Source organism: Vanacampus margaritifer, chromosome 6 (genome assembly GCF_051991255.1).
Source record: "Vanacampus margaritifer isolate UIUO_Vmar chromosome 6, RoL_Vmar_1.0, whole genome shotgun sequence".
In the NCBI taxonomy this organism is placed as follows: domain Eukaryota; kingdom Metazoa; phylum Chordata; class Actinopteri; order Syngnathiformes; family Syngnathidae; genus Vanacampus; species Vanacampus margaritifer.
The window spans coordinates 13,120,188-13,134,685 of NC_135437.1; the positions used below are offsets into that span (position 1 = coordinate 13,120,188).

The 14,498-nt window shown below is 35.0% G+C and overlaps 1 protein-coding gene across 1 annotated transcript in view; it reads left to right on the forward strand.

Moving 5' to 3' along the window:
- Positions 1-9,589, forward strand: part of grm3 (glutamate receptor, metabotropic 3) — a 52,481-nt gene extending 42,892 nt beyond the window's left edge. The window contains exons 9-13 of the mRNA XM_077568695.1: positions 2,055-2,364; positions 2,431-2,624; positions 4,244-4,376; positions 4,722-4,902; positions 6,306-9,589. Of these exons, the coding sequence (XP_077424821.1) occupies positions 2,055-2,364; positions 2,431-2,624; positions 4,244-4,376; positions 4,722-4,902; positions 6,306-6,382 (895 nt within the window). The 3' untranslated portion in view covers positions 6,383-9,589. The remainder of the gene's footprint in view (positions 1-2,054; positions 2,365-2,430; positions 2,625-4,243; positions 4,377-4,721; positions 4,903-6,305) is intronic.
- The last annotated feature ends 4,909 nt before the right edge of the window (positions 9,590-14,498 follow it).

The window sequence follows — 14,498 nt, forward strand, 5'->3', positions numbered from 1 at the left end:
CCAATAATACGGAATGCATTCACTTGAAAAAAAAAATTCGGAGTGCATTCACTTGAAAAAAAAAATTCGGAGTGCATTCACTTGAAAAAAGTCCTGTTTTTCTGACACATTTTTGGGGGGAGGTTTGGTTTTTTTTATGTTTTTTTTCCTGTTATTAATCGAATATTTTTTTCCCTGTTTTTTTATATATATATATATATATATATATATATATATATATATATATATATATATATATATTTTTTTTTTTTTTTTTTTCAGTTTAAAAAATATATATATTCCTCAGTTTTTCTGAAGAATTTTTTATTTTTTTCTGAGTATTTGTTCCATGTTTTATAAAAATAATTATTTTTCTGTTTTTCTGAATATTTTTTCCCTCAGAGATTAGAGAACAAACTACAATACAGTATACCCATCCATTCCTTTATTGAGAGCCAGTAAGTAAACATGACCATCTTATTGCATATGGAAGTATGCGGGAAAGTGTCCGCTTCCGCTATTAGCGAGTCTGCAACAAGTCACTTGGAGTTCAGAGGTTAAAAAAAAAATACTCCGAAAAACAGAACACCAGCTCTGTTTTGCGGAATAATTTTTTTCTGTTTTTTGAATATATTTTTTCAGTTTTTTTGAATAATTTTCCCACCTGTTTTTTGGAGTAATTTTTCGTCCTGTTTTTCTGAATAATTTTTTCAGCCAGTTTTTTGGAATATTTTTTTGACAGAAAAAAAAATTCTGTGAAACTGAAAAAATATATATTCTGAAAAACTGAAAATTAAAAAAATACTCTATATATAAAAAAATTAAACAAAGCTCCCCAAAGAATTAGTCAGAAAAACAGGAGTTGTTTTGTTTTTTTTCAAGTGAATGCAATACGCTGTATATAACACACATTCGTTTATGTGTTGTGAAAACTCAACAAAATATTTTGAAATCATTAAAAACTAGACTTTACACCGATTAGATCGGTTGGATTAGGATTGGATGATATTAAGCATTTTATGCAAAATTGGTGATTGGGTGTAATGTCATTGATCGGCTCCATGAATTAAGACATTACATGTTATATTTAATGTTTATCCGCATTTTTTAAAGATGTTTTTTTTTATGCATTTCAATTGACGTCAATTATATACCCCAAACTGGAAATGTGTCACAAAATCAGACAACAGAGAACAATGGAAACAACTTTACTCACCATTGACTATAAACTAATTAGGGGTGTCAGGCGATTACATTTTTTAATCGTAATTAATCACTTGACTTTAATAGTTAACTCCCGATTAATCGCAAATTTTATATCTGTTCGAAATATACAATATATATTTTTAAAGTTTTCATACTCTTGTTAACATAAAAGTGTGGGGGGGGGGGAATTAAACTAATAGAAATATGGCTGCATCTTTTAGTCATTTTTACAGTAATTTCATAATAATTCATAAAATTTAGTTCAAATTAAAAAGATGTACTGTACTTTAAAAAATGAGTGTGATATTGATTTGTGTTGAGGTCATTTTCTGCCACTAGATGGCATAATTGTAAGACGGTGACAGCTCAATGCATTTTTCTTTTCATATTAAGAGCTATCTATATCTTTAACATGAAGTAACTTGTGGAATTCTGCACATTTTTTATTTTGTAAAATACAACTTGACTCCAGTCTCCACAATTATATGCATTATTATTAAATTTATTACTGCAAAATTTTGACGTAGACGTTTCTGCTGCGTTGTGACTGGAATTCCCCCAGTACAGGCTTTCCAAGTAAAAAAAATAGTGGCGTCAACGGAACCTTAAATTAACTCACAATTAACGCACTCATTTTGACACCACTAATACTAATATATACAGTATACTTGGAAATATTTTTATTGTTATATTTGTAATTAAAACTATTGTCTTATTCAATGTGACTCCTCTGAGTGTGAAGCTTTGCATCCTCTGATTTTTCTGTATGTGGTACTTGAAGGGAAAATGTGCACTTTCCTGATCCAGCAATTGCACCCATAACCACGAACTGATATACTGTACATGCTATGCTAAATCTACCCCATTAGCTTCGTGTGCACGGGCCTGGTGCTGTGGGTGTTGGTCCGCCACAACGACACGCCACTGGTGAAGGCGTCGGGCCGCGAGCTGTGCTACATCCTCCTCCTGGGCGTCTTCATGTCGTACGCCATGACCTTCCTTTTCCTGGCCAAGCCGTCACCGGCCATCTGCGCCCTGCGTCGCCTCGGCCTGGGCACGTCCTTCGCCGTCTGCTACTCGGCGCTGCTCACCAAGACCAACCGCATCGCCAGGATCTTCGGCGGCGTCAAAGATGGAGCGGGCGCAGCCAGGCCGCGTTTCATCAGTCCGTCTTCTCAGGTCAGTGGAGGCCGAAATGTCCATCATTCCATACTCAATCCAATGAGTCCTCTCCTTGCGTGGCAGGTTTTCATCTGCCTGAGCCTGATTTCGGTGCAGTTGGTGATGGTGTCCGTGTGGCTGCTGCTGGAGGTTCCGGGCACGCGGCGCTTCACGCTGCCCGAGCGTCGGCAGACGGTCATCCTCAAGTGCAACGTGCGCGACGCCAGCATGCTGCTGTCGCTCAGCTACGACGTACTTCTGGTCATCTTGTGCACTGTGTAAGTGTCAGCCCTCTTGTTTACTTGTTTTTGGCGGCAGTAAAAAAAAAAATAAAAAAATAGATTACTGGCATTCTATTTTTCTTAATTAGAAATTCAGACACTTGTATAAAAATAGTAAACGTAGAAGTCCTCAGTAGTCTCTTGTACTACTCAGTAAAAGTAAAAAGGTATAGACTTTGATATTGTATGACTTCATTCAGCGCACCTCAATTGTTTTTTGTTACACCACCCACAGGAACAAGAAAACATTTCACGCACCTCCCCCCACTCTCAGCTGTGACTATAAATAGTAGAGATGCCCCGATAACCTCCTGAGTCCGAGTCCAAGTCGTCTCAATTATCGTCATTTTTTTACTTTAATTATTTCAATGAAGGTATCCCAAGATGATACATTTTAAATGTCTGTAAATCAGCAGAGGTTCACATGAAATAAAGAACTAAAATATGTTTTTCTTGACTTGAAAATGTTAAAACCCAATTTTTTTTCATCTGATACCGAGCAGCTGAAAATACCTTAAGCGAGCCCGACTTCTGATCTTGTTGATCGGATCGGGAATACCGGAATTTTTTTTATCATTTCTAGGGCTGGGTATCGATTCTAAATTCCTCAATCGATTCTCAAGAGTTCAGTTCGATTTGATTTTTGATTTTTCCCAATTCGATTCAGCTCAGTTCAATACGATATTGATTATTTATGGGACATCAATTCTTCTTAAATGTCAAGCACATAATAAAAAAAAATCCACAAATATTGAATTCCAACATAAATTTTTGCCCAGGCAGAAACTGGTTAAAGGATTTATTTCATTAATGAATGAAACACGTGTTATAATCACTTTAGTGTTACCCAAACATTGACATCAGCAAGAATGAGATTAAAATATTTAAAAAATTCAAATTTAATAATTGTTAATATAAACATAAAATATTCTTAATTGTCTTATACTGCAACAAGTCAGGTTTTTCACAAATGTAAGAAAATAACTTATAAATTCACGTAAACAGTAAAATTTTTATTTATGTTTTTATTATTATTTTTTAAACAGTAAATTTCAAGAAAACACTAAGATACGAAAAATCGGCTTTTAACATTTTATTTTCTTAAGAATTTATGGGGGAAAAGAGATATTTAAATAAATATTGAAATTGGGCTCAAAAAGGAAAATCGATTCAATATTGATTATTCCATTTTAGTCCGTAACAGAAGATTTGAAGTGCATTAATTTGCCTGAAACTTGAAATTAACTAAACGAGCGCGCCACTGCCATCTACTGGATGTGCAATTACACTTTGATTTGAAAATGTGACATTTGATGACTTTCCGGAAGTGGCAAATAAACAAAATGAAGATATTTCAAAATGTAAAACTTTTGCTAAGGTGCTACAAAATGTGTGCGCACTGAAGATGTTGCGGCTCAAATATGGCCCATATTCACTAAAACGGTTTTAGATTTGCCAGATATCTGTTTTCTAACATAAGGAGAAAAATAAAAATAAAAACAGAGACAGAAGCACAAATACTGACACAAAGTACAGCCACCTGAAAAATCTACTTTATTACAGTAAATAAAAGTATTTTTCCTATCTGAATGTGAATATGATTATCTCCCATGTAGATATGCCTTCAAGACCAGGAAGTGCCCCGAGAACTTCAACGAGGCAAAGTTTATTGGCTTCACCATGTACACCACCTGCATCATCTGGCTGGCCTTTCTGCCCATCTTCTACGTCACATCCAGTGACTACAGAGTACTTACGACTTTTCACAAATCATGAGCCGAATAACCTCACTCATTTTTTTTAACATTTTCAAGGGGGGAAATTAGACAACAAATTCAACAAACAAGCATGGTCCAGTTGCCTCGATTTAACCTCTGTCGATTACTACAGTATGACATATGCTTAAGAATCTACACAAACATAAGTAAAAAACACAATTTTGAGCAAAGTCATTGCTAATTTTATATTCATATTGTGGCAGTAAAAGTTAACACCAAGTCATAACTGGAAAATAAATGTGTTAGGTCAGTGGTAAGTCAAGCTAGCACTGTGCTATCTAAGATTTGTTGACATTATGACGAGTGTGCTTTCCAGGTTCAGACGACCACCATGTGCATCTCGGTGAGCCTGAGTGGCTTTGTGGTGCTGGGCTGCATGTTCGCCCCCAAGGTTCACATCATCATGTTCCAGCCCCAGAAGAACGTCACCAGTCACAGGCTCAACCTAAACCGCTTCAGCGTCAGCGGCGCGGCCGCCTCCTCCTACGCCGCTCACGGTACGGTGTCAAATTCAAGGCTAGTGTTAGTGTTTCTAATTCATGTTTATTGCTTAGTGAGATTTGTATTCACTAAGTAGGAAATAATCAAACAGTCGTGTTTACTATGTATAAAAAAATAATTATTAAAATGAAAATAATAATTGTTACGACTCACGAGTTAACTGAAGATTAGTCCAAAACCAACTGTTTTTTTTTTTGCTAGGAGCACAGTAGTAGCCCCTAGCCAAAAGTTTTGGGCCGCACATGAATCACAAATTCACTTGCGAAGTAAATAGTCACATTCCTACACATTTTCACTTTACAGTATTACTGATAAATGGGCGGTATTGGAAAAATATTCAATAATTAAAAGAAACAGCAACAGCGAATTTATTGGTCACATGTGCAAGTAAATGAAAAATTCTAAAATTTGCGGGCAAAATGCCACCATTTAGGGTCAGTCTGGAGCTCTGCTTGGAGGGACAAAAGTTACATACTAAGGGTGTCAGGTGATTAAAAATGTTTTCATTGTAATTAATCGTATGACTTCAGTAGTTAACTCACGATTAATCGCAAATTTTATATCTGTTCTAAATGTGCAATAAAATTAACAATAATTTTATTTTCTACATTTTCATACTCTTGTAAACATAAAAGTGGAAAAAATGTTAAACTAATAGAAATCTGGCTGCGTCTTTTAGGTCATTGATACAGCAATTTCATAATAATTCATAAAATTGAATTAAAATGAAAAAGATGTACTATACTGTAAAAAACTAGTGTGATTTGTGTTGAGGTCATATTTCTGCCACTAGATGGCATAATTGCATTTGTAAGACATTGGTGACAGCTCAGTGCATTTTTCTTTTCATATTAAGAGCAATCTAATCTTTAACATGAAGCAACTTGTAAAATTCTGCACATTTTTTAAATTGGAAAATACAACCCCAGTCTCCACAAATATATGCATTATTCAATTTATTACTTATAAATTTTGACGTAGACGTCTCTGCTGCATTGCGACTGGAATTCCCCCAGTACAAGCTTTCCAAGTAAGGGATGATTATTAATTAAAAAAAATAATAATAATAATAATTAATTTTTTAAAAATTGTGGCGTTAAAGGAACGTTATTGACACCCCTATTACACACCATAGCTTTATATATTTGGGACTTTACTTTCCATGACTTTTGATCTCACATTCAATTAAATGTGGACAATATTTACCACTGGGGTGTCAAACTCATTTTCATTGCAAGCCACATTGCAGTTATGCCTTATAGAATAATAATAATTTGTGTGAAATGAAAAAAAATGCTGTTTTACCACCAATCAAGCCATAGATGTTAATAAAAAGCCCCCCCCCCCCCCACAAATAGCAAACATATTTTTTTTGAAATGCAATTTATTGTGTTTTCAGCTTCCGTCAGCGCCCACTACGTCCCGACCGTGTGCAACGGCAGAGAGATTGTCGACTCGACGACTTCATCTCTGTGACCCCGCCCGACCACGCGCCCCACCGTCACGACGCCCTGCGACTGTTAGCCCCGCCCACCCAGGCCCTATCAGCCATTGAGGTTTCATTGGCGTAACTAATGTTGCAGCCTCCGTAACTGTCCGGTCCGAGGAGTGTAGAAAGTGTGTAACTATAATTAAATTATTTTCTAAAAGGCTTGTAAATATGTGGAATGGACATTGTTGTAAGTAGACTATCAAAAAGGACAAAAAAAAAAACATTTTTAGGAAGATCTTTTGGAGCCTTTTGATTTTTTGATAGCTTTGTTATTATGATGTAAATAGTTTTATGAAGGTGGTAAGGAAGCGGACCCTTGCAATAGCCCACTGACTTTTTATTATTGTTATGATGATTATTCTCATGGTCTTTTTGTAGGTTCTTGTTGTAATAATGATAATAATACTTCAATGTATGCATTCCTAATGTGTACCTTTTTTTTGTGTAGTATGGCCCACGGTTGAAACAGCACAATGTGTGGGACAGTATTTGGACAGGACTGAATGTGAGCGCAATGGACAACATGTACAAAAAAACAAAACAAACAACAAAAACTACATTACGTCTTCGTGTATTATGTTTTTTTTTATACTTTGGATTTTTATACCGTAAGCTAAAAAACAAGTCTAATCATAGAATCCCTTTATTCAAATGGCCATAGTTATACGCGTGTATTCACCCAAGCAATAGAAATAGAATGAAAAGAAACTTTTTAAAGTGTAGATTGTGCGAATACGAGCAAAAATCTGAAATATTATGAGAATGAATCTGAAAATTAAGTTTTGAAAACAAACATTAATTCCTTCATTCATTGGTGGCAGGCGTGGTGGAGGATATCCCAGCTGTGTTTGGGCAGAGGCAGGGTACATACACCCTGGGCTGGTCGCCAGCCAATCACAGACAAACAAAACAACAAAGACACATTTTAAGAAGAGGTTGAACGAATACGAGAATATTCTTCAAATAGTCCAAATATTACAAGAAACAACTTTTTTTTTTTAATTAACTGGGGTGATTGAGAATATGAGGAAAAAATAGCAATATTTAGAGAATTAAGTGACAAATAAGTGACAATCACCAAAAACATTAAAAACCTAATTGTCATGAGAAAAACATATGAACTCTACAGCAAACCAGCAATATTTTGACAATATGACAAAAATGTTTAAATATTGTGAGCTTGTGAGCACACAAAATCTGCATTTCGCTATTTACCATTTAGACAGCGAATCCCAAATCAACTCATATTTCTCTCTCTCTCTCTCTCTCTCTCTCTACATATATATATATATATTTATTAAGAGGGGACAAAGCTGCAATGTTACTGCAATCAAGTTAAAAACAACATGAAATTTTCAAACAAAACTGATTTACTAGAATAATAGAAAGAATATGCTATCACATTTAAAAAAGATTGATTTAACTTTAAACATTGAATGTTATGAAGAGAAAGTTACAAAATGAGAAAATGGTTGTAATGTTGCAGCAAAAACAGTAGTAATAATAGAAAGTAGAAGTATTAGCATAATGAAAGCATAACATAAAAGGAAGAAAATCTTACTAGATTTTTTTAAAGTATTATAAGGTGAAAAAAATAAGTCTGAATATTCTGTGAGAAAATTAAACAAATGTTAATATTATCAACCTCTCCAAAAGTGCACTTTGATGTAAGGCAAAATAAAATAAATTGCGCCACTGAGAACTATAGTGGGCTAACTTTCTTTTTCTCACTTTGCAGGCCAGTGATTCAAAGTTTTATGGCCGTTAGGGTTAGGCTTAGCCCTATGTTAGGGTTAAGGTTAGCCCTAACCCTAACCCCCCCCCAAAAAACAAAAAAAAAACAATTGGGATAAGGGGGAAATATTTTGTGAAATAGTGGTCTAAGTCCAAAGATTCATTAGATCCATCAATATTTAAAAAACGACACTACGATGCACTGGATGAATTGGTCTGGCAGTCAAGCTAAAGCACTGCTTACTTTTTTCTCAGTCTTCTATTCATCTCTGAAACTCACTTTGGGGGATTTTGGCCCCCCAAATGTCAAAATTAGAACCAGACCTTCATTTAGACCAGTGATTTTTAACCTTGTTGGGGGTACTAAACCCCACCAGTTTCTTATGTGCATACACCAAACCCTGCTTTATAGGAAAGGTAAAATATGTTGTTGTTTGTTTGTTTGTTTGTTTTTTGTTTTGTTTGTTTTGGGGGAGGGGGTCAAATTCAAGACATAGGTAGATGGTTTACTGGTGAACTAAATGAACAGGGGGGATCAAATCTGAGTCTCTTCCCCTTGAATTCAGAATGAATGTTCTTGTATTCCCAATTACATGCAGTTTAAGGAAGTTTAATTTTGCAACGTGGCATTGCAAATCATGCAGGTTGGACGCTGACTCCCATCACTCACCTCAACTCTATATTTTTAGAGTTTTCTTAAGATGGAACCCAGGGGCAGCAAATACAAGGAAAACAGCAGAGGCCCCAGAATTGACCCTTGTGGAACACCATCATTCCGTTATACATGCAAATTCATTTTGCACATATTTGTCTGACCCCTTCATTTTTTTTGCTCGACATAGAATGAGGGGATTACGATAATAAAGAAATCACGACATGCCATCACAACAGCCACAAGTCGACTACTGAGCGCACCAAATTTGAAATTCCCTGCAGCACAGATAGGCCAGGTAATGTAGCGTGATCACCTGCAGCCTACGATGGTCAAGTAGGGCGTGTCATCATGAAACGTTTGAGTCGGGTGTGTGTCTTAACCGCCGCCGAACCCATGAGACTGACTCACCGAACCCAGATTAAGAACCACCGATACAAAAGTTAGCCCACTGCCGTTCTGAGCGGCTCCATTGAAATAAAAGTTGTGCTCGGATGAAAACGTGTTGCAAGAAAGACAGATGCGTGCTAGCTGCTCTTTCTTCTTCTTCTTCTGATTTGTCTTCTTGTGTGTCTGTGATGTTTTCAATATGGCCCGGTGCCTTATTATGTATGTGTGATCACGCTCGGGTGGAGATTGTAGAAGGTCACTTTTTCAACATTTCAAAAGCAACAAAAAAAGTGATCGACACTATGCCCGTTTAGCATTTTCCTTCTTCCTTCCCTCCTTGTCCATCTTGCAATTAAAAGCACATCAAGCGTTGACGTGTTTTATCATCCATGTTTGCCCGTGTGCGGTGTAGCAGCGTGTGTCAAATGGTCGCTGGATGGAGCAGCTGCACTGGAGAGGAGCGACTTCACACAACATAAACAACAAAAATTTAACACAAATACTGTACAACACAAAGAACACAACGCTAATATAGCTCAAACACACCACAAGTACGATCGGAGCATACCACCAGCGGTCAACGAAAACTAAACAAAAATAATTTTGTCAACACACATTTTTCACCGGATTAAGACGAGACTAGACTAAAACCCTCATTAACTCATTTACTGCCATTGACGGCTATAAACGTCAAAAATTAATTTAAACTATTTGTATTAGTTTAGCATCCCCCCCACACACACACACACACACACACTTTTGTTAACAAGAATATGAAAACCTAAAAAATCTTTATTGTACATTTAGAACAGATATAAAATGTGTGATTAATCGTGAGTTAACTAGTGAAGTCATGCAATTAATTACAATCAAAAATTGTAATTGCCTGACGAGATGATTATTAAAAATTAGGGGCGTCAGGCGATTACATTTTTTAATCGTAATTAATCACATGACTTCAATAGTTAACTCACGATTAAATACAAATTTTATATCTGTTCTAAATGTGCAATAAAAAAAAATTCTAGGCTTTCATACTCTTGTTAACAAAAGTAGAAAAAAAATGTTAAACTAATAGAAAAATTGAAATGATTTTTTGACGTTTATAACCGTCAATGGCAGTGAATTAGTTAATTAACAATAACTGGGACTAAATCAATATGCATTTTCATTGACTAATAAAGACAAGACGAAAATAAACTTCACTACATAAAAACTGGATTAAAATCTATGGACATTTTAGTTCACGAACATAAGCCAGACCAAAATGATTTGATCTTGTAAAATCTTGTCTCTGCCAATCTGTCACGTGTGTGACATCAACCACTGTCATGTGACACATAGTGACACACACCCTTTCAAATCTGCAGTTAGCGAGTGCAACATGCTCAAACACATGGGACAGACAGGAGGTGTATTCACGGTGAAAGGAAGGGGGGGGGGGGGTAAATTATAGTCATAACGTAACATTAATCCAACGGCTACAACATTCCAACAATAATGTTATTCCGACCGCTAACTAATGCTGGCTAACTTATTAGCTCATAGCATGGAGCTATAGTAGCCACTTGTTTGATATACTGTAATTGTGTATCAAGTTGTTTTTCATCGAAAAGATGAGAGAATTTTTTTTTTTATAAGAAATAATTTAAGATCTGAAATGTTCAACATAATCTGCTGACAAAAAAAATATACAAGGGAAAAAATGATTGTCCTGACTAAAACTAGACTAAAATGTTCATAGTCTTTGTTGACCAAAACTAGACGAATGAAATTATGTTTCCTTGGACTAAAATAAAGACTAAAATTCTAGATTTATAGTCGACGAAAAATGGACTAAATAAAAACGGGAGGAGGTTGACTAACTATGATAAAAACTAACAAGCGTGATTGAAACTGGACTAAAATTTCAAAATGGCGGATAAAATTAACACTGCAACACAGGCGCAAGACAAAAACAACTGGCACAACACAAATACAGCACAAACTGTTCAAACAACACAACAGCACAAACTAATTTGAAAGTAATTACTAGTAAACAAACTGTTATTGTGCACAGGTGTGTTTGGCTGTTTGCATGCTAAAGTGTGTGCGTCTGTAGGCCTATCCACATGCAAGTTTGTGTGTGTGTGCGTGCGTGCGTGCGTGCGTGCGTGTGTGTGTGTGTGTGTGTGTGATTATGGAAAGCACTTCCACAAGTCGTGGCACTTGCGTAAGCTCAAAGCATCACGCACTCACATACACACACACTAGCAGGCTTTGTCAGCCATTCCTACAAAGACGCACCCCGCGTGGATGGCGAGGTTGCTATGGACGACCGCATCCGGCATGTCTATTTGGAGAAGACAGAATCGAATGGGGTGGGGGGGGGGGTCGTTCGGGGGGTGTTGTCTCGTCTGTTGACTGCCTGATGAGATTTTGGCTCGGTGACGGCGGCATCCTAATGGGACACTTAACCTCAGTTATGTGCTCACTGAGTTGGCCGAATGGTCTCACACTCTTTCTGTGACACCCCCCCCCCCCCCCCACCCATACAACCTCTTGCCCCGAGACGAGAGAGAGAAAGACTTGGATGCCTTTGAGGATGCTGGGAGAGTTTTAAATAAAAGGGAACATTTAGGAATGGCTGAGAGAAAGGAAATATTACAAGATTTAAAAATTTGTAATTTTTTTTATTATTAGATTCAGTTAGTAAGTAAGTTAGTTAAGAAGTCAAAATTTTACAAGAATAAAATCTTTAAAATTTGTTTTAAAAAAAAATTGTGAGCAGACTAAAATCCAAGTTTCAAGATTTTTGGCATGAGCATTTTTAAAAACTTTTTTTTTTCATTGTATTTTCAAAGACAGAATGTTCATTTAATTGGGTGCCAAAGGGTGGGAAAAGTAAAGTTGAAACATTACAAATATGATAATTGTATTAAAAATATTTTAAAAATATATTAACTCATTTACTGCTATAAATGCATTTAAAAAAAAAGATTATTAAAAAATTAAAGGCAAGAGGCGATATTTAATTGTAATTAATCACATGACTTCACTAGTTAACTCACGATTAATCACAAATTTTACATCTTTTCCAAATGTCCAATAAAAAAATTCTAGGTTTTCATATTCTTGTTATCAAAAGTGGAAAAAATGTTAAACTAATAGAAATAGTTCAAATGAATTTTTGACGTTTATAGCCGTCAATGGCAGTGAATGAGTTAAAATATAATAATGAAGTCCAAATATTAAAAATTGTTTGATATAATACATTTTATGTAGGAAAATGCAACGGAATAATACTGAATGTTGCCAGAAATGTAAGTATGTATAAATTATACTGTAAGTAATTATAAGTATCGATCACCGCCCCCAAAAATAAGTTGAATGTGTGAAGTGACTCGCAGCTAAATTGTCGGAAAAAAATGCTGACTGGTGAGAGTGCATGCATAAATCTGTTTCCTCAGCAACATTGGCATCCCCTCACTAGCCCTTTACACACACACACAGGAGCTCTTTTGAGAGTGCTTGTGTTGGAAGATGCCAGTGGCTGGCTCTAATCTGTTTCCTAAGTGACGCCTCTCCAATTAAAGCAGTTGCTGGTGAGCTGGCCGTCCGAGGACTAAGCTCTTTCCACTTTGCAAGACTCCCACAGCAACAAGGAACTGGAGTTTTTTTGTTTGTTTTTTTGTAAGAAAATAAAAAAAATAAAAAAAACATATTTAGCAATATTATGTGACAAAGTGCCTAGAATAGCATTTGTTAATCTCATAGCATAATTAAATGCCATTTTTAAAACTTACTTTTACAATATCGATGTGTCTCTCCTAAAAAGAAAAAAGTTTAAATTGTCTGAGAATTGTGGAAATCGTATTAAAAGCATAAAGATCAGAATGTTAGATAGCATATTATGAATCTCTATCAGAATTTTGAGAGATGAAACAAAAAAATGGGATTATACTAGAATAAAATAAATTAATATAAAATCAAATTACTATGAAAATAAAGAAGAACTAGCCTACTGTGAAAACAAATGTGTTACATTATTAAAAAGTAATCAAAGTATGTTAAGTAACATTCCTTAAAAAAAAAAAAAAAAGTTTAATCAAATCAACTTGTGATTTTTCTTTATCAAAAGCCAGAAAGTTGCAACGTATATGTAAAATGATGAATGCACTTGATTTTCAGAATTTATTCTTTTTTTTCTTCTTTTTCTTGCAATCTTATTCGCGGGCGGGTCAGGTTCCTATTCCCCGTGAATATTGGGAATCCACTTTTCCTCTGTTGCAGTGTTGTAGCGGTAAGGTTGGTTATCTCTGGCAAGAGCGGCCTCTGCTGGTAGTTGGGATAATTACAGAAACATTCGTCTGTGCATTTATGCAACATGCCAGCCAAACAAACTAATGACTGAGGTTTGGAAATCTATGGACCTGATTGTCGTAATAGTGTTTCGTGAAATACATGAGCCTCGTTGGGGACAGTCTTTTTTTCTTTTTCTCTTTTAAATAAGTTGTGTCCTGTCATTCAAAAAAATAATCAATTAGGTTCCATATATATTCCAAAAAATGTTCAGAAAAAATAATTCTCAGCACTATGCATACATTTGTTTTTACTTACTTTACTTAAATTTAATAATGTTACATACATTTAAAAAAAATAACTTTTGAAAAAAAATGACATCTTAATTATTGTTTTTTTTATTGTAAAGGCCTAAATACACCAATCTGACGTCCGACTACCGACGTCAGATTGGTGTATTTAGGCCTTAATACAACAAAAACTTTTAGTTCAAAACCTAAATATAACAAAGAAACATAGCTCTTTGTTTTAATTATTCGTTATTTAATAGACATTTTTAAAAAGTCGTATTCTCGCAAAAATAATTTATATACATTTTAAGAAATACAAATGTGTTCATTTTGCATTTAACTTCAACAAATTCTATTTGTTAATAGACTTTCTAATCAGATTTTTTTAATGCAATGTTTTCATTGGTTTAAAAATTATGCATCTATATTCCACGAATTACATACTAAAAATTTTAATACATGAATCATTGTTGCAGATACATAAAAAAAAAAGGTATGTTTTAAATGGGGATGTTCAATACTACTTTTTTTCAGACCAACAAAAGCACGAGTAATTAACTCTTGAGTAGTCATCGATGCCGATAACAAATTCAGACATCACTAGTACATAAAATTCCCCAAAAAACTACGACAGATATTTTTAAAGAAAGACCATACCCCAATATAGATTTTTTTTCCTTAAAATCCTATTAAATTAATGGCTATTCTATTTCTATTCTTCTAATTTCTAGCTCCTGATAGTAAAACAGCCTT